The 20,054-nt window shown below is 41.9% G+C and overlaps 1 protein-coding gene across 4 annotated transcripts in view; it reads left to right on the top strand.

Annotated features, from left to right (window-relative positions):
- The first annotated feature begins 13,584 nt into the window (after positions 1-13,584).
- The window catches only part of LOC108140511 (sodium/potassium-transporting ATPase subunit alpha), a 28,066-nt gene continuing 21,596 nt past the window's right edge, over positions 13,585-20,054 (top strand). For 2 of the 4 annotated variants that reach the window (XM_017263299.2, XM_017263302.2), the window contains exon 1: positions 13,585-13,667. In XM_017263299.2, the coding sequence (XP_017118788.1) occupies positions 13,644-13,667 (24 nt within the window). In that variant the 5' untranslated portion in view covers positions 13,585-13,643. The remainder of the gene's footprint in view (positions 13,668-20,054) is intronic. The other 2 variants (XM_017263298.2, XM_017263297.2) reach the window with 2 other exon arrangements.

Below are 20,054 nucleotides of genomic sequence, written 5' to 3'. Positions count from 1 at the left end.
TAAAGCCCGTTTAATGCCGAGCGGAGGGCTCTCACTGATGGAGCGCACCGTACGCCTGGCTGACCACAGGACACACCCTCACACTGACACCACCGGAGCCAGGTTTCTTGTTGTGCATTAAATTTGTTGGCTGCAAGTCCGCAGTTCATAATCACAAGCAGACGCCCACCTGCTAAAATGGAATTTAATTTGCTAATACGCTTCGTTGAGTGGCGACGAAGGGCGGTGGTGGGAATTTTGAATTGGGCGATGGGATTGGGGCCGCCACTGAATTTAAGGTAGTCAGGTGAGACTGAGACAGTTGCCTATGATGGGTTTTTGGGGCTAACGCGCTTTTTTGTTGAGCCTGCGGCCGAAATTGTTGAAAATACTTTGAAAATCGTTTCTCCATCTCCACTCAGCAGCAGCATCAGCAGCAGCCGTTGGCCATGGCCCTGACTACAGTCATTCTCGGCTAAAACTTGGCTTTTACATAGTTGAGCTGGCATAGTTAAGCCAATGTAAACTTTTTTAATTTGCAATAATAATAAAAAATTCCTTTTTCGGCTGGTACGCAGGCAGCCAAAGAATTTCGAAAGCCACGTCCATGTCCCGGCACCGAATAATTCAACAAGTTTTATGCGCCACACTTCCACCGTCGACGTCGTCATCGTCTTCATCATCGTCATCAGGTTGTCCTTGCCACATGGCTTCAAAAATATTTGTGGTGGCAGTTTGTGTTCAACGGCAGCTCGCACACACATGAGACACGGATCGACAAAAAGGATATGGAAAGGGCAGCCTAATCCCCGACCAGTGGCGCTGTTCAAAAACCCCCATTTTGATTTATGCCAACGGGAGGCGAACAAACACCTGTTCTAAATTTATTAGACTCTAAGCGAACTATCGACCATGTTCAGCGAACTGCGATTATGATGATGATGGTGATGATGTATTCACTGGCAACCGAACCGCCAATTGGCGACTGCAAAATCAAATCAATAATAACACGAACCCAGTCAACTGCAAGTCAGATTCAGCCGTCTGTACCGATTCCGATGAAATCGGAATGGAAGTGGCAATGAGACTGGCAAACTTAACTGCGGGCTAAACAAATAGTTGCATTGCCTAAGCCAGGAGCTTGGCCCGAGATCGCTTCTCTTCCGGCAGTGCCAACGCCACCGTCTAAGCATGGGTGTGCCCCAAAAAGGGGGTCCAATAATGTGCAGCTAAGCAACTCAGATTCATATACTCGAATTATGTTTGAGGAAAGCTCGCATTTTGTCTAAAGAATTTCCTGAATTCCTTATTCCATTTAGGCTACGTCACTGCCAGATTAACAAAGGTCTTGCTTGGAGTAAACGGCACTGAGGGAAATAAATTATGCGGAAACCTTTTTCAAATTCAAATGTTGCCAAATGGAAATGACTTAAGATCAAGGAGAATTCTGTTGGTTTCCTAACTACTAACTAATTATAAACAATAGTTAGAAAACCCCCTGACATAAACTTTGTTATTAGAGTATAGAGTATATTGATAAGTAAATAAAATATTTTAAGAAAATATAGTTTAGGATGCGTTTGATTGCTCAATAGTAATGCAAATAATTATTATTTATAGTTCACTGTTCATTTATACGCTGTTTAAATAGCTAACTGTTAAAGTAAGATACAAATTAATTTTATTGCAAAGTTATTTATTATGCAAACGGCATTCAAAACTATAAGCATTTTAGTAAAACGTCAACTTTAGCTCTAAAAAAATTATAACCTAGCAGTTTTGATTAAACGATTTTTTGAAGTACCTTAAATGAATTTCATTGGTTTATATTTATAATGGTACTAAACCGTTTTTGTCCGTGCAGGTGCCGATGCTGTTGTCGTTGTCGTTGTCGCCGCTGTCAGTGGTTCCCTCGTTTAGCCCGAAATCGATTGCGACCCGGCAAAGGGATCACGAGGAGTAGGAGAAACGCCATCGTGGCAGAGACATTAAAGCAGGACGAGGGCAAAAACGATGCCAGGACACTGAGCGAAAGTGGCAACATGTGGTTCGACGGAAACGAGGCAAACGGGCTAAGGGGGGCGCCACTAAGCCTAAAGCGGTGGTATTTCTTCCCTATTGACGCTATCATTCTGAAGCCGCACAAAGGGCCGCTTGATTGAATGAGTGTCCGTGCGTGGGCACCTGGCACCATGCTGATAAGCGGCTGTTTCGACATACCTTGGCCAACCTTACCCACCTTCGCCACCTTTTGCACCACTTTTTCCACGCGGAAAACCTGGTGCTTTTTGTGCACCTGCGGCCACTGACAACTGCATCGGCGGATGCTCGTGGGGTCCGTTGGCAGTCCGCTGGCTGTTTGTGTATGCCGCACACATGCAAACACAAACAGAAATCGACCTCACCCCACCTCTGACCCCTGAAAATAAAGTGCTATATATTATACACTCTGCTGCATAAGCAGTGAAGCAGTGGCGGCGGCAAAAACATCCGCAGGATATGCCTGGTAAATGCTGCGACTCTAATTAAAACTTAATGAAATGAAGCGCAATACCTTTGTTGGCCATTCGCATATGACGGGGCAGTTGGGATATGTTTTTCACACTCTTTTATGTTAACTGCAAACTGGATTTGTGCAAACATGCCGAACTGGCAGCTTCAGCTTGACTCTGTTGATTTAGTGTCGGTGTTAATCAAATTAAATAATGCCGCTGGCATGGAAATGCAAACACCAAATTGTGGGCGGCAAGCCGGGGAAAAGCTATGGCATCGAGTTTAAGGCCCTGAATAAACGCAGCGTTAAATTATCAGCTTTCATTCGCAGATAAATTAACTTGCCGCCACCCAACTGCATCACCTGCTAGTCAAACAAGTTAATTGAATTTACAAACTGTGATTTCAATGCAGCAATTCAACATGCAGCACTAAAATCCCTAAGGAAACCAAAAGTTGCAACGATAATAGTTCCCCAAGATAACCTGGCTCTTTAAGTTTAAAGAGTTGACCTCTGACCAGTATGAGTTTATGGAAAAAGACAATTATTTACCAACTCATGAAAGATAAAAACCAAAAAGGAGCTTAAGACTCAATATATAACAAATTATTTCTTAATTCTATTTTATAAAAGCAAACCTCCCCCAGCTTTTTTTTAGTTGCATTAAAAGCGAGTGCTCATGTTCTTTTGTTTTAATTTAATTTGCAAGCTTAAAACACAAAGGTTGCCTGGGAAACTTCAAAACAATGGCAGACGTTCTTCGAATAACGATTCTGCCTTTGCCAATTTAATGAAAATTGTCTGTAAATATGAGATGGGTATCCCCACTCGTGAGAGCTGCCAAAATCACATTCCCCAGAAGGTATGTAAATGTTAAATTCTGATTTTTTTGTTGCGCTTATGCTCGCTATCCCAGCTGCGTACAACTTGATTTGAGCAGTTTAAAGTCGTTTGCTAGCCAGCTGAAGTCAAATCAAATTTCACGCTCGATTTACGCATTCTGCCGGAGCGTAAATTATTCAGCGGTATAAGGACCCAGAAGAGATACACATATATGGGTAAGCTTTGTCCTGCGCGTGCGAGTTAATTACTTGTATATAGTGTATCAGGCCGTTGAGCCTCGGTTTCTGCTTCAGTTGGCAGAGCCGACACTTTCATTGCTATTTGGCGGCCATTGCCGTCCTCGAACCCTCCGTGCATTAACTTCATTATCACTGCACAGCAATTTAAGCATACCTGCCCCGGTTCTTGTCAGTCGCCCGCTTCAAACATAAAATATAACGCGTTTGGTCCCTTCTTTTTTCCCTTTAAGCCTTTTCGCCTTGGCTCTACTCCACTTCCGAGTTGTCCCTGGGAAAATAGCTTTGGAAAATTTGCACGTCATACGCACACAACGCTTCCAAGGGGAAGCAGGGGAAGCTGGGAAATCCGGGGGAAAGGTGGGGCCAAAGCGGGGAACTGACAACCCTTTTCCCCGGCAGCTTTTTATGTGCATTTTAAGCGAACCGAGCGGAGCAAAGTTTTACGTTTTACGATATGTTTTCAACAGTTGGTACGTGACTTTTCACTGAGCAACGCAGTTGGTGCCTCAGATTTTTTTTCTGCATTAGCTGGGTATTGGGGGCGGTAGCGCCCAACCGATAGGGTCAGTCAACAGTTGGCCAGCACACAAAAAACCTCGCACACACGGCTAAAACGCACTCCTATTAATTGCATGCGTGGTCGAAGTCAGTTTTGACATGAACATGGCACTTGCAGTTGGCATTTGCATTGGGTAGTCCCAATCGGAGCTTTTGTGGCTGTATTCGTAATTGCTTTTGCGTTAAATGCCAAAACTGTGTGACGCATACAGAGCAGTTTCTAAGTCCCGAACTCAGACACACAGAAAAAAAATATTAAATCATGGATTGACTCGATTTATTTTGCTTTGAATTATTTTATTATTTATTTTGCACAGAGCTGCTACTGTTATCCAACATCCATGGTGTTATTCATATATATATCTTTAACTTTTATTTATGCCATAAATACATCGCCTAACAATTTATTTTACCTGCCGGCAAAACCAAAGCGGGAATAGATTTTGTTTTTAATTTTTAATGGGTCCGAATAAATTTGCTTAGTTAAAATTATATATATTTATATATATTTTAGTTGTTTTAATAAAAAGGATTAAACAAAATTGGATAAAACTTAAATTTATAAATAGGTCTTACCATTCTTCTAGTTTAATAAGCGTTTAATGCATTTTTTATAGGAGGTAACACTTTAAAATTGGAGGACTTGAGTTAGAGCTTCTATTTTTCCTCTGATCAGAAAAACCCCAGCTTTTCGCCCATTGCCACATACATCGCTTCGTTATCGTTCTCATTGCATTATGGCCGACAGGCAAAAATTGGCACACTTCTGGAGGCGGGGGCTAGAAATGCAGAAAAGGAGTAGAGTGCACCACAACGTAAATCCAGTTTCGGTGGCAAAGCGTGTAATTAGCCAACGCCCGAGTGGCAAACGAGAACCAATTACAATTTCTATTTGCCGGCTATAAATCAGGGTTGCACCAAAACCACAAATTCAAGCCACAACTAGAAAGGAAGCAAATAAAGTGGACTGTAGAGAAATTCAAGGATATCAAAATGTCACCGAAAAATCACTGAAAAAAGAAATTAAGGAGAACAAATGGCAAGCGTTGCAAAAACCGGGAATTGCCCACAAATGTATGCTTTTTAATTTTCAAAAGGACCAGAGAAAAAACACAAAGAACAATGAAAATGGTGCGGGAAAAAGGAATTGCAATGTGCACTTTCACTGTGTATGAGTGTGTGTATGTTTGTGTGTATGAGCGTGCAGTTAACCATCGGCCAGCGAATCTGCGGCAATGTGAAAAGCAGAAATATTCTGAAAATTCTCCATTAAAGACAAGCCGAGGAAAAGGGATGCTCCATGCCATCGCTTTGAAAGTCCTTTGGAGGGGTTGAAAAATGGATTGAAAAGTGTGGCAAAATAGTATCAACCGCCAGCATCCGCACTCAAATGGGAGTGTGTGTATAAACTTGAAAAGCAACTTTCGTTTGAAAATGTCGCCATATAGGAGATATGTAACTGACGTACGTAAACCGCTGCAATAGAAAGAATTTTCCCATAAGACGATAGCTTACAGCGCTTTCAATTTGACTAGGACTGTGAATAAACAAAAGAGTTCTCGAAAGCAAGCACAAATGAATAACGAAAGTGCATATGAATAAACGAGTTATTAAAAAAAAAATGTGCAGCAAAGACTTCTAACAAAAGTGAAAATTGTTTCTAGACAAAAAAATAAGTATTTTGGAATTCTTATATGAAAGCTAACAAAAGTTTTTTAATTGCAAAAACACAAAACAAATGAAAAATTTTAAAAATTTTGTTTATTTTTTATTGTTGTTTCTGGCACCGTTTTTCATTTATTTCAATTTCAGATTATTTGTTTTCTGTTAAATTTCCCTTTGTTTGAAATATTAAAATGAACAAAAATATACATGTAAGCAGGTAATCAAACCATTGACTAAATTGAACCAATTCTAAAACTAAAAAGTCTATAAAATATTGATTAATTACTGCAACCAAAAATTGTTGTATTTCATTTCATTTATATTTAATATCAATTTCAAATAATTAAATCGGATTTAGGTGATTACTAACTAATTTACATGGCTATATCCGCCTTTTTGTTTTTTTACAACGCAAAAGATAATTCATAGGTTCCCAACCAAATGAATTTACAGATATTTTCCCATTCTCCCATATTTTTCTTTCCCGCATTGTTAGGAAAAATCGAGCTGAGTGCTTCATCCACCCAGGAACCATCTCGAAAAGAAACCTTTAGCCGCTTTTGCAGACTATTTACAAACGGTCGTCTGTGCGTGTCTTTGGGTTTCCTTATACTTTCCCTAAACCCATCCACACACCCCTCGGGCTGTGTTTGCTTACAAAAGTTCACAATTTGATACGAGCTGTAAGGAATGGAGGAGAGAAACGATTTTTATTTTCAATTTTCTTTGTCGAACACATGACAAAGTGCCATCAACAAGCGAGCGATGCGATGCGACGCGCTAAGGGAGCAACAAATGTGTATGTGTCGGAAAGGGGGACACGGCCAGAGGGGCGTGGGATTTGCCTGTTGAAATATTGCAACCGCTGCCAATAAGCGAAGAAAGGATAACAAAAATTGAGCGATGTGTCTGCCGCAGCCACGGCTACAAGTCTAATAAGGACAACATGAATGATACGTATTGTAGACACATCGATACACAGATGTGTCCTTATGTGGGCATCGGGTACACTCGAATTGATAGAATGACAAATATGGCTGCCATCGTCTTTAACTTGTGAATTGTGGACTGCCATTGCAGCAACCCATCGCCACATGCCCAACGGAATTTGTGTATTATGTAACAAAAATTATAATTTATGCGAACCATTTACCTCTGGGACTTGAGTGATTTTCTTATTCTCCCTTGACATTTAAATAGGTTTTATCACAGGCATATAATATATATTATTATATATATATATAAATAAAATATTAAAAATTGCTTTAAAGTGAGCCTGAGAGACTTACAAATTTCTTTCGCTGTTGAATTAAGCATTTTTAATATACACGTTACACGGTGTACTTTTCGAATTTCGCCTTGATTTCTGCTCTTCCGGCTTTATATCGCTTTCCCTTCACCTTGCTATGTTTTTCCTCGGCAAGCTGATCAAATAAATTATGACCGAAAATGAAGGTTTAAAGTGTTAATTAAACATACAAAGCTCGTTTCCATTCTGTTGCTGCTGCAGAATTTGCGAATTCGCCGCCATTTTTTTTGTTTCGCATTCTACTTTTTCGGGTCATTTTCACCGGCCCCACACCCAACATTTCCCCCTACCCGCGCTCCGTCATTACAGCTTGTAAGTGCTCATTAACATAAGCCGCCGATGTCGTTGTGCACATTGGTGCTATTCCGGGGGCTTCGCGGGCTTTTGTTTGCCTTTCAGCGAGTGGCCAGGACTCGACTCCGCATCCGCGCTGATTGTCGCATTTAAATTAATTTTAATAAAACGGCAAAAAGCAAGAATCAAGCAAATTATAGAATCAAAAGACACTGGCCCATAAAAGTAAACAGGCGGGTGGATCTGGCGAAAGCCCCGAATATAAAAGTTAAATTAAAAAATAATATCCGACGAGCGCAACGTCAATGAAATCGACGGCGGAGAAGGCGAACAAAAATGCGAATTACACATAAAAAGCCGCAATTGAGTTTTTGGACTTGTCCCGTCCCCCGGAAAAACCGAAGGGGAAATTCGGGAAAAGCGGCAAAGGCGGTGAAAGCGGTGAAAGGCAAGGGGATGGATGCTGCTGCCGAGTGGGTAACTCCACGCAAATATATGCGTAAATCTCGACGATTTCGTGCGACTAACGATTTCAATGGGCGTGGTGGGTAGCAGTCAACAACAACAACAAAAACTGCCAAAAACAGGATAAACAACAACGAAATGTGAGTCCAAATGAGCAGTGCCGGAACATAAAGGCAGAAGTGAAGCGAAAGTAAAAGCAAAACCGACAAAGGGTCTGGCGAAAAGCGAAAAGCGGAAAGCGGAAAGAAAAGCGTCTCTCATAAAATTTCTCACACACACACACGCACACATGAGCACTGCTGCACAGCTGATGGCGGAGGATGGAAAATGTCTTAAAGCCACCGCTGCATTGTTTCACTAACTCCGACCGGAAAATGTGTGCGCTTTAGCACCACACCCCCCTCTTTGGCGCTTCCTGACAGTATTTTATGACCCCTTTTTAAACCGAGATCATTGAACGCTTAACTGCACTGGAAAAACCACCGAAATGAACCACAGCAACACAACATTATCTTTAAATTTAATTTAATTAATTAAGCCACACCTTTCAACCATAAAATGAAAACCAAAACGTCAACTGATTTCATTTGATGAACGTCACCAAAACCATAACCGCATTAAATGAAAAATTAAAGACGATTTGAGAATTAAATGACTTAAAAATAAGGTAAGTCATTTTGGATTAAAGAAATAACATCGCAAAAAGTTTTAAACTGTAAAAGATTTAAAAAGTCTCCATAACGTAGGCCTATAAAAAGAAAGAAAGAAAAAGAAATAATATTTTTAATGTAAGACAATAATATAAGTTAGACAAATAAATAAAATAAAATAAGTAAAAATGTTTACTAAATTTTTTAAGTTTCAGCAGCCAATAAATGTCAGGGTACCCTTTTTTTATCATAAATTAAGTGCCAAATCTTCTTTCCAGTGCACCTTGCTAACCCCTGACCATTTATATTGATTTACACCCAGCGAATCCCGTTTTAATTTTATTTTTGGAGCAGATAACAATTATAATTTACAAACCATTTCCATTTTTCCTTGGAATCCGCCCTCGAGCTGGACAGATTTGCATTATTGCTAGGCAGACTTTTCTTCGAGTACATCTCGGTTTAGCTGACGCATTTTGAGTTGACTTACCCATCATTCGCTTAAACGAAAATCTCGTAAGTCTCCGTAGAATGAGGAAATAAGCTGTAATTGTGAAATCTCTATCGCTTGATGAAGATGGTAAAAAGTGGGGTGGCGTCTACTGCTAATTAGTAAGCAGAAAAAGTGAAAGCCAAGAGATTGGCTGCGAGTCATCTTAATGAAGTTTTCCAATTTACTTTTGTCCTGATTGCAGCGCCACGGTACGTAGAATTTTGTTTTCAATGGGAAATCACCAGGACAAGGACGATTCCCGGACACTTTTCCTGGCCATTTGCACCACCCCCCGCGATGAGATCCCCATTTTCAAGCACAATTAGTTTTCAAGGCCGCCTTTAGCACGTAAATTAATGTTGTTTCTCAATGTTTGTAGCTGTTTTTGTTGCCCGACTCAACTTTTGTTTAAAGTTTTTCTAGGCAGGCCAAAGAAAACTTTTCTCGTTTTTCGACGCCACAGTAAAAGCGTTTTTACCTTTCCCTCGCACGAAACTGTTGAGTGGCAAGTACACAGAAGTGCTACCGTGTGTGTTTTGTGTTTTTTTTTTGGCAGTTTGACTGTTTTGAGCAGTCATCAACACTCGCTCACACACCGCCGCAGCGGAAAATAAATAGAAAGGACATTAAGTGGCGTTAAACAGACGTTCGTGCAACAGCAGCAACATGTGAAGTGGACCAGCGGAGAAGAGGCACGCCAGGACATTCCTGGAGGCGGAAAAAATTCATAAGGCGGCGCCAATGCAAAGCATATTTATTAGCCTGACACTTGATGCAAATCGGTTTGCCCTCTTTCTGTTCATTTTTGCCATATTGGCAAGAAATGTTGTTTGTGAAAGAAGTAGGATTGAAATAAGCATTTTAATATCGAATATGGTTTTTACTATATAATAACGAACCACCCTTATATATATAATATTTAAAGACCCAATAAACGTAAAAAAATAAGTCTAAATGTTAAAAATTATGTCTGGTCTAGAAAGTGATTATCTGTGATCTTCAGAGAAGATTATAGTCCTGTGTGGCAGGAAAAAAAGGTTTAATCTGTTCAATGTTTATATATTTCAAATTAATGTCATTGAGGTATAAATTAAGTTTTATTGTAGGCCCACTTATAAAAATTACTTCTTCCGATAAAAATATGTTTAGCTCCTTTGTTTTCCGTGCACTTACTTATCATTTTATGCCGCTGGGCGGTGCGCAAGTCCCAATGCTAGGATTAATCCGGTTAGACCTGCTGTGGCACGCGAAGCTCCGCTTTTGACTTAAACCGCACTCGATTCGAAAACTCGCGAATTGGTCACCAGGAATTTCCGGGAATTCAACCACAAAATTTAGGGATCTGCCTGCGCCAGGCTCGCACTGCTCTGTTGCTTTTCCGGTGTTGCTGATGCTGCTGGTACTGCTGTTGCTGCTGTTGCTGCTACTCCTGCTGCTTTTTGCGCTTTTGCCGCGTTTCTCACCCAAGGACCCAACCAGACGAGGACTGTGGATGAACTGTGCGTCCAGCAGCTGTTGCTGCGCGCTGTTATACAGGCCATAGCACAGTTGGCACGGGCGGCAAGTCCCCAGGCACAGTGGTCTACTGTCGGCCAATTCACGCACACACGGCGTATGCGCAATGCCCGAAATGCAGGAGAGCCAGCGAGAGCAGCCAGCCGACTCAGCTCACGCAGCGGCGGAGCAACAATTTGTTGACGAGCCGGGACGAAGCCACGAATGCCAGCCAACCAGCCAGCCAGTCAGCCGGACAGACAGGATAGCCAGCTATTTGTTATACGGTAGACGGGCATACGGGCAGACGGAAAGAAGGGGCAGACAGCCAGCGATGTCCTCTCCAAAGGCAAGAAATAAGACCGGAAGCAAAAAGTCAGCGTGATAAGCAAGCGAGGGGCGGGGTATCCTCTGCTCTTACAGCTGCAAATTTCTGCTGTCTTTTATTGGTAGTGCGAAGGGCGAGAGCAAGGACAAACTCACCTTTTGTCGTCGTCCTCCCACTATCCCAAAAAAAAAAATACCCAAATTTTCATCTGGCTCTGCCTTTCCTTCGACATTAGCATAATCGGCTGATAGTGCCGTGGAAATTGAGTTGGAGCTGGCTGTGCTGCGCCAGAAACTTACTCTGGGTCACACGGGGCGTATGCGCAATGTGCGGCAACTGTTGCTCAGGCCCCCTTGTCCCCCGAATTTTAAGTGCCACCATCCCATACCGCCTGGACTTAATAAATATGCATGAGCAGGGCAAGGGGTTTCAATTAAATTTACTCAAATTTCGGTTGACTGCTGCTGCTTTTTTGCGGACGAGGTCAAGAATTTGCATGCAAATATTTTCGGTATTTCCCTTAGCTAGAAATTTATTTGTTTTTTGCATTTATTATGGGCATAAGCACAAAAAACGGCACAAATTAAGACGCCAGCGCTGTGATGCGTGCCCGGGAAGTGTTAAATTGCCAAATGAACTTAAGTGAAATGCCGAGCGGAGGAAGAGAGAATTGGAGCAGCTTTAATGGCCAGCATTCTGGTCTTTCCGCTTGGCTCCAAATTGTCGCCCAGTTGGGGAGAGGGCAGTGGCAAGGTGGGGCTGTGGCGGAGGCGGAGGTGGGGGGATTCCAGGAGCTTGCCCGAACAAACATGAACGAAAAAACATGAAACGTGCCCTGCCTGCTAAGGACATTCATTACGCAAGCAATGAAGCTGCCTTTTCCACAACCTCGATGGCCCCTCCCCCTCCTTTTTTGTCCAGGGGTTGAGTGGGCTGGTCACGCCTCCTATTGAATTATTCCCATTTTATTTCTCGCCATTTGGCCTGGTGTGTGCCAGCCAACCGGGACATCATCCTTGGGATCTGACTTCTTGCCGCCGGCCCGCCTGTTGAACCACAAACACACAAACACCAGTTCTCGCACGGCGAGAAGACACCTGTTGATTGGACTTGGACCTTTCAGGTTGTTCGAGCCAAAGCCGAAGGCAACGGCAACAAGGCGATTTCCTTTCAGCTTATGTGGGCTCAATTTTGTAGTCGAGCCGGTGCCTTCTAATGGCCATGGGGTATTGAATGGATTGACGGGACTGGTGGGGACTGGGCGGGAAAAGGCGGAAGGAAAGCATAGGTAAGCTCTGAGGCTGTGGGAAAACTTATTTGGCCCTAGCAACCGCAGACTGTTTGGAGTCACTTCCTTGTTGATGGTCGTGTCGACAACAATTGATTTCAAAATATCAATTAACCGGATAAGCCAATCGAGGTTTGCAGAGGGGGCAAATGGCAGGAAACGGTAAAAAAAAAACTCGTTCCTTTAAATGGATACAAATTCGGTACTTCCATTTAATGGGGCCGTAAACAAGGAAAGGTATTCTAGCTAATAAGATACAACGTGAAAGCTTTTTTTGCCTTGTGTGTTAACATATTTGCTTGTTTTTAATAAATATTTAATTTAATAATCTTTAATTTTAGAGTTTTAGGTGGAAGAAATATGAACAATCAACTAAGTGAGTTATAATTGAAATAGTTCGCTCTTTTTGAATTAATAAGAAATATAAACCATTAAATCATTTTGAAAAAATTTAAAGAGGTAAAAGCGGAAAACCATTTTGCTATGAAGTAACCATAAAATTATAAAGTTAGATTGCTTTACATTACTAGATATTTATCAATTATACCAGTGAAACTTTTTTAAAAAATCTATGCTTTTTTTGCCTAGTCGTTACAATTTCAAAACTATCCATTTTAAAACTTATGTTTGCAAATAAAAGCAAACAATTTCAAACAATTCTATTAAGTACTTTCCCAAAAAAAATTCCAAAGATTGGTTTTTTCGCGGCTTTCGCCGGTAAAACAATTTTTTTAATTAATTAATTCTACACAGACACCATCTTGCGACGGTTTCCGGAAACACCTAATTTTACATACCTTTTGGGTTAGCAAATACACACTCCCGCAAATTTAGCCACCACTAACAAATATTGCCAGACTGTTGCGAGTAATTTATCGAGATTATATATTTTTTAAACCTCTTGCTCAGATCATCGAAATCCATTCGTCAATTGACAATAATAAAATGTTGACGACAAATTATTCTCGATCCATTTTGATGTCATTTTTGTTTACTTTGTCGCAAAATACTGCTGAAAAGACTTTTAAAGATTGTAATTCGTAATCTTACACTGATAAATATTATATTCTAAATAAATGTAACACTACGGATTATAGATAGTTGGAAGCTGGTGGGTTAATTTTGAATTGGTTTCCGTTTGTGAACAAGCCCAGCTGACTGACAGTAAGACCGTTGTATACACAGTTCCGATAAGTTCCCAAAACTTCGCTTCCACTAAAAAGAAAAAAACTTTTTATTTAGACGAAACTTTTCTTTGCATGGGTAGGTTTTAGGTTGGGTATATTTATATATTGGCTTCAAATTCAAAAACCTAATAGATTTTAAAAAATATAGTTTTTATCCTGTCAACTATTAATAAATGTTGTTTCTATTTTATTTATATTCAGTTAGCGGAGTCAGCCTCCTTTCCAGCGTTGCCATTTTTACGTTAGCGATGCCAAGCTCCACTCCAGCGTTGCCAGACATTCGATTATTTCTGATACTAAGAAGGTGTTACAAATTAAGAGAACGATAGTAAATTAATCGAGTTAAATTAAAATAACATGGCGTTAAGGTCGGATTACGAGGTGAGCTGAAATAAAGCCAGAATTACCAATGAAAACTAAGTTAGTTAAGTACCAGAACAGTGAGGTGCAAAAGATTGTTAGACCGTGAAATTAGAGGACCGAAAAACCAGGTCGAAAACATATTGCTATAGGTAAAACGCTGAGCGGGCGTTGTTTTTAATGGGAAAAATCGAAGCCAGTGTGCGCTGGTGTGGGTGTGTGTACGTGTATCTGTGAGTTGTGTACGTTACTGTTGTTGTTGGTGCTGCTTCTATTTGTTTTGTTGTCGTTGCTGGTGTAAAAAGCAGCAACAACGATTATGCGGCGACGCCCTAAGAAGTTCATTAATTTGTTCGTGGGCTTTCGAATAAGTGGAACTTCAAACGAAATCGAAAATGGGTGAAGGTGGAGTTAGTAATCCTATTGAATCTGGTTCGGCTTTTATCTGCTTACCTGCTGATCTTTAAAAATAACTTGGCTTAGGCCTGGTTTTTTGTGTTTTTTCGGATTCGTATTCGGATTTACTTCTAATGCGATTCTCTCGCTTTGAGCCTCTCTCACTCTCTTACGTTTTCCAGGTGTGCTTCGTTTTTTGTGTACGCTCGGGCTTCCACGAATCGCGTGTTAGCCCTTAGCTGTCATGCGCAATTCCCGTTTTCCAATTTCAAGTTTCCAGGCTAGCAAGCTTTCCGCTTTTCTGTGCCTGGAAATTTTCCAGTTTTCGGCTTACATAACCGGTACTGCCGCCCCCTTCCGAACCACGCCCCATTCCGCCGCATCTCGCAGATTTCATTATTGGAAACTCGAGCCCTAAAAGAAACTACCCTGCACCGAACTGAAAGTTTATTTTTCCATTTTCGGTGCTTTTCCCTTTTCCCCCTTCCGAAATTGGTGTCATTGGGCCGAGTCGTTCGGTTCTAATTACACACACTCGAACATTAGCGTAAATCGGCGTACTTTTTCCGTGTTTCTTTATACCCGCCCTTACCGTCGATTACTAACTAAATGCCCCACCGATGACGCCACTTAATTACACCGCAGACGTTAATGAGTTGTTCTCAGGGCTGCTGTTTCTATGCAGGCTTCTGGCTTTGGGTTATTCCTAGGGCTTGACATCTACGGGCCGTTTTCTCAGCTCTATTGATTTTGGGGCTTGACTTAAGGCAGGGCACTTACACAAGCATAGTGCCACGGCGGCCCGAAAGTATGCAAAACTATCTGCGAGTAGCATACCTTCGCTTAAAACGCACAGTGGAACGAGATATTAGGCTTTGTGGAAAATCTATTATGATTTCACGCACAAAATCCGCGTAGAGCTAAGATATGGACCTCATTCCCCACTCCCCACTAAAATCCACACACCCTCAATTGTCGTATCTTCGTTTTGAATGCTGAGTCATGCGCTCTCAATTTAAGTCAATTTAAAAATGCACAGAAAAAATCAAGAAACTACAATCCGACGATGCTCTAAGTACAAGCATACCAACATCGCTATAATGAAGTTTTCTTGCTTTAGATGTGCGCTTCATGAGTAAATGATATGTAATTGAGGGCCAGCCGAATTCAGAACTACTTGGTATAGGTCTGTATCTACCCGTTTATCAGTCAAAAAACGAAGTTAAAACAATTAAGAGTTTATGGCCAGACAACTATTGCTAAAGAATGTCCGCCAACGTGGCAGGTTCTATGCTAGCCCCCAGTTAACTAAACACTGCAGCTATCAGTATTGACATCACGTTGCAGAACATACATACATGGTGGTTATGTTTATATTACGGTCAAGATATTTTCGGCTCCCGAACGGGCCAGGCCTCCTTCTCTCTGTCCAGTTTCACCCGGCTTTTGCCTTCGCTTGAAGATTTTAATTTCGTTTTAACAATTTGCTTATGGCCATAAAAAGCGACAGCGATAATAATTACAACTGGAAAATACCAGAAAAACGTCTGACACAGGCTGGGTGACTTGCTTTCGGCAATCAAAGCGTGCCAACAAAATAATATTGGCCGTTTTAATTCAATTACACGCCAATAAAAATCTAATCAACTGACAATGGCGAAACGTTTGGCGTTTGGCATTAGGCGTTAGGCGTTTGAGCTGTTCTCGCGAGCAGGGGGCGAAAAAGGCATCGTGGTCCGGCATCAATTGGCAGTCATCGCAAGTCGTGGACAGTTAGCACCTCGTCTATTGACTGTTTGCTGTCACATCCAAAGATTGCACTTGACAAGGACTCCGATTTGTTTCGATGCGGTGCGATATTTGGCACTTGCCGGCCCAGCTTGCGTCAATGGGGAGGGTTTTAATTACCGCGATTGCATAACCCACTGCCAGGGGTTTGGGACTCAGTTTCCCAGGTATCTGTATCTGTATATGCTGGCTGTCGCTAATATTTACCTTTCGTCTGCTTATCAGATAACGCTCGACCGCCCCAGCGCTTGTAGATTAAGTTTTAGAACGGAACGTTGATTTATCTTCGTTTTCGTTTGTTTTCGAGTTTGTATTCGTTCGTTTCTCAGGGTCCATCGATCAATAGACTTCGAAGGGGTGGCTAGGACTTGAAGGGGTGCCTTCTGTGGCTACCTGAAAACAAGGTTTAGGTCGGGCCATTGAAGGGCAGAAGCTCAACAATGGCACTATTGTTCCACACCGGTTCAAACGAGTTTCGAGCGGTAAGACGAGATCTTTTGAGCCCGCCTTCTGTCACGCACTTAATATTGTCTGAGCGACAACAATTACCGCAATTACCCGAACGCATTGTGGGAGGAAGTAAACGAGCTGGGTCGAGATTAAGCCGGTGCGTCTGGGCAATCTGCAACGCCGAAGGAAATGACATAACTGTCAAATATTCGTTTGGGCACTCAACTCCGTAGACTCTTTGATTCAAATGCCGGGTAAATGGGGAAGGCATAAATAATGAATAAACACAGAAGCCCAGCGGGTCTGGCCAACTATTCCGGATCGAGTAAATAGATATGTATATTGTATATCCCGCCAGAACTCGTTAAAATCGGATTTGGCCGCCACTGGGCCGTGAGATTTCTTCTGGCACTGGAGATCTATAAAAAATAGCGAGGCCTAGATTCATACTTGCGCATATCGACAAGTATTCCACTCGCATACCTGCCATAACTGCGAAAATTCTGGCATGTCGAAATGGAAATGGAAATGGAAATGGATAAGAAAATGTTTTCCAAACGATGCAGACAATTGAAAGATTGTTCGAATACTCTTTTAGATATGATATGTAACTCAATTGTGTGTGAATCTGTGCCTGTTTCTTTTGATTTGCACTTTGCTTGGCGGCTGGCTGTCGCTTGTCGCTCCTTAAATCGTCATATTAAATTTTTATTTAATTTAATGCCTCATATGTGACGACAATATCAACAATTGCCGCCACTTACACACACTCGCACAATGGTCGGCCTGTCCGTAATTTGTTTTAATTTAAATACAGTTTAATACACGTTGCTGACGTTGCTCTTCCACTGGCGTTCGCATTCATGATCGCCCCGAAATGCAAATGCAAACAAATTACTATAAGTAGCAGGCCAATGCCAATGTGCGATGTTTGGCCGGCTATTCGGTGGTAGCCGAAAATAACCGGGTTTTGGAGTCGAATCAAATTATCGCACTGCTCGATAATGACAAATAATAGAGGCAAATAAGTCGGGTAAACAAATAACCGTCGACAGCTGTAATTGGTTTTGGGTTCCGCGGCACTTGAGCCGAACTGGTTTGCGTCGTGACCAAATGAAGTGCGTCAGTGGATGGGCGATGGTTCCGATAGATAGCCCGAATACCTGATAAGGTCCAACTGATTCCTGATTGTCATTGGAGGCATACATACATAGTACAGGTACTTCGGGTTGACGGGCAACCTTGGTGTGGGGATCTGGGTAGCATTACCTTCCAGTAATCGCAGTTCGGATCCCTTGTATGTATTCCTACTGTCTTCCAATTAGACGTGCCAACGTGCCACAAATCGCTGGCTCTGACTGCTGCCGCTTAAGTAGGTTAGCCAGCACGCCAGCACGCTCTCAATTGAGGCTGATTTAATGCAAAGCGGTTCACTGAGCGGTGGCGCGTGTCAGCCCGATGCACCCACCTAGCCCACTCCAAGACTCTGGAAAAGAAGGGGCTACTATTGATTTCTGGGTGTCCCCAATAACAACTACCCCTTGAGGCACGTGATGATCACGGCGAAATGGGGTTTTCAACTCCCAACGCATCATCAAAAAACACAAACAAGTTTTGTTCGCTCTCTAAACATATTCCCTGAAAAATAATTTTGTCAATAATGAAGAATACTGTTTAATACTAATCTTATACATTTGGTAATGACTTTCAAAGTATATTCCAACTGTAGTTAACGAAATCCCAATATTAGATTTTAATAGAAGGTGTTTTGTATTCATTTGTTTTTTTTTTCAATATGCAATTTAGGTCGCAAACGGCACACTACTGTTTTTTAAGTAAACTACCTAATTTTTTACATTCCCAGTTCTTAACCGGTCAACAGTAATCATTAGTGTAATAAAGTACAGAACGAAATACTTTCTTGAAAGCTTTTTTTATTTTGAATTTAAATTTTTTTCTGGATCCCGAACTTCCCTTAATGTTTTATTAATATGAAGTCTTGCTTAAAAGACATGCAAAGTTGCCTAGCCATTATTGCACTCTATCCCATGTCTCATGTATCTTTTAAAAGAACTCCTCTATCAGTAGAATTTATGGAGATACAGTGGCAACTTGTTCTCGGTTTTAGGGCACGCATATACATTTAATCGCCATAAAAAACGAGGAAAATCACTCTTAAGCAGCAGCCACCGCTGTGCGAACTCATTTGGCCAACATATTGGACCCGGCCTCCTAACCCATGACAGCCCCTTCCGCCCAGGCAGCTTACAGGCAATGACAAGTGCACACACGGGCTGAATGGGCTATAGAAAATGCTTGTGCCATACTAGATAGCTGCTTTGCTTACTTTATTATTATGTATATTTTAATTTTGATTAGAATTTATTGCTCCATTTTCGGACGGGCGGTCTCCGGCGTTTCGCATTACCCAACTGAAACTCAAAGCCAAGCGCTGTCTGTCTCTGTCTCTGTATCCGTAGATGAGATGAGATGGGATGGGATGGGCTGAAATAGGATTTATATGGATCCAAGATCTGCCCGCCCACAACTATGCAGCCCAGTCAGCTGCTGTCCATTCCCGCAAACCGTGAAATCGGATTCACAAGGTGGCTGGTGGCTGGTGGGCGGTGGGAGGAGGCGATGGCGATGGCAGAGGCTTATGCTTTCCATTGCTCTACTAAATTAAACGTGGAATAACAATTGGTTTTTTCCGGGGCATTTCATTCAATGCTGCCCGCCGAGAGATGCCAGTGACTTTCCTTCATCGTTGCCGTTGTCTAAGGTTTTTCTCATCTTTTTAACTACTATATGAGCTGGATGGATGGTCGCTTCTTTACAATGGGAATGGCGTAAATTAGACGAGCTATGCTCGTAAATCTATTGTCATAAACGCCTACGAGGAGCGACGAGCAAATTGCTTTGAATGGCATCATAGACTAACTAGAGCCGCGGACACCGACTTGGATTCGAATCGAGTTTATACGATGCCATATCATGACTAAAGTGTGGAATTTTGATCTGGGAAGTAGCTTAATACAAAAAAGGCTATTTAAGATATTACCCATATTTTAAATATACCTAAGAGGTACATATATAATCTGCTTAATATCGTTTGTTTTAATTAGGCATAGGAAAAATTTTATTTTATCTGATAAATTAAAAAAAGTTAATGATATTTTCTAATATCATTATTATATATTCGCAGTAATTAAATGATTGCCTGTGATTTCCATTACCTTGAAATATATGCAATTTATCGCAATACCTTTTCCTCGCACGACCATTGTAGGCAGTCTGCCATTCATGGCGAGAACAGACCTCCCGGGGGTCATAGGGAATGGCAGGGGGTCACACATTTTAATCAATGCTCAAGTACAACAGCCCGCTGTCAGCTTTATGGCTCATTCGGGCCAGCCACTCGTGATGCGAGTGATTATGCTGCACTCGGTCTCGGACTTTCTGACGCCGTCTCTGATTTCTGTCGCCGCTTTGCCAGTTTTGCCAGGGTCCAGGTCATGAACGGCATTATGTAACCGATTCGAGGTCCGCCTCCCACTCTTCCCCCCCGAACGGTCCTCCCCTGCCACGCCCCCTAGCTCCCACCGCCCGGAGGACTGCACTTGCCAAAGGCAATTAGCGAGCTGGCCAAAGTTTTAGCGGCTGCCTGCCAAACCAACTTGCACGTTCATACCCTTTTCGAATGCAAAGTGCGAATGCAACTCCTACAAACTATAGTGGAACTTTCCGAAATCGAATGTTAAATTATAGAACTGA

The sequence above is a fragment of the Drosophila elegans genome, unplaced genomic scaffold (genome assembly GCF_018152505.1).
Source record: "Drosophila elegans isolate 14027-0461.03 unplaced genomic scaffold, ASM1815250v1 contig_476, whole genome shotgun sequence".
Lineage (NCBI taxonomy): Eukaryota > Metazoa > Arthropoda > Insecta > Diptera > Drosophilidae > Drosophila > Drosophila elegans.
Note: the sequence above shows the minus strand (reverse complement) of the source record. Positions and strands in the feature narration are given on the sequence as shown.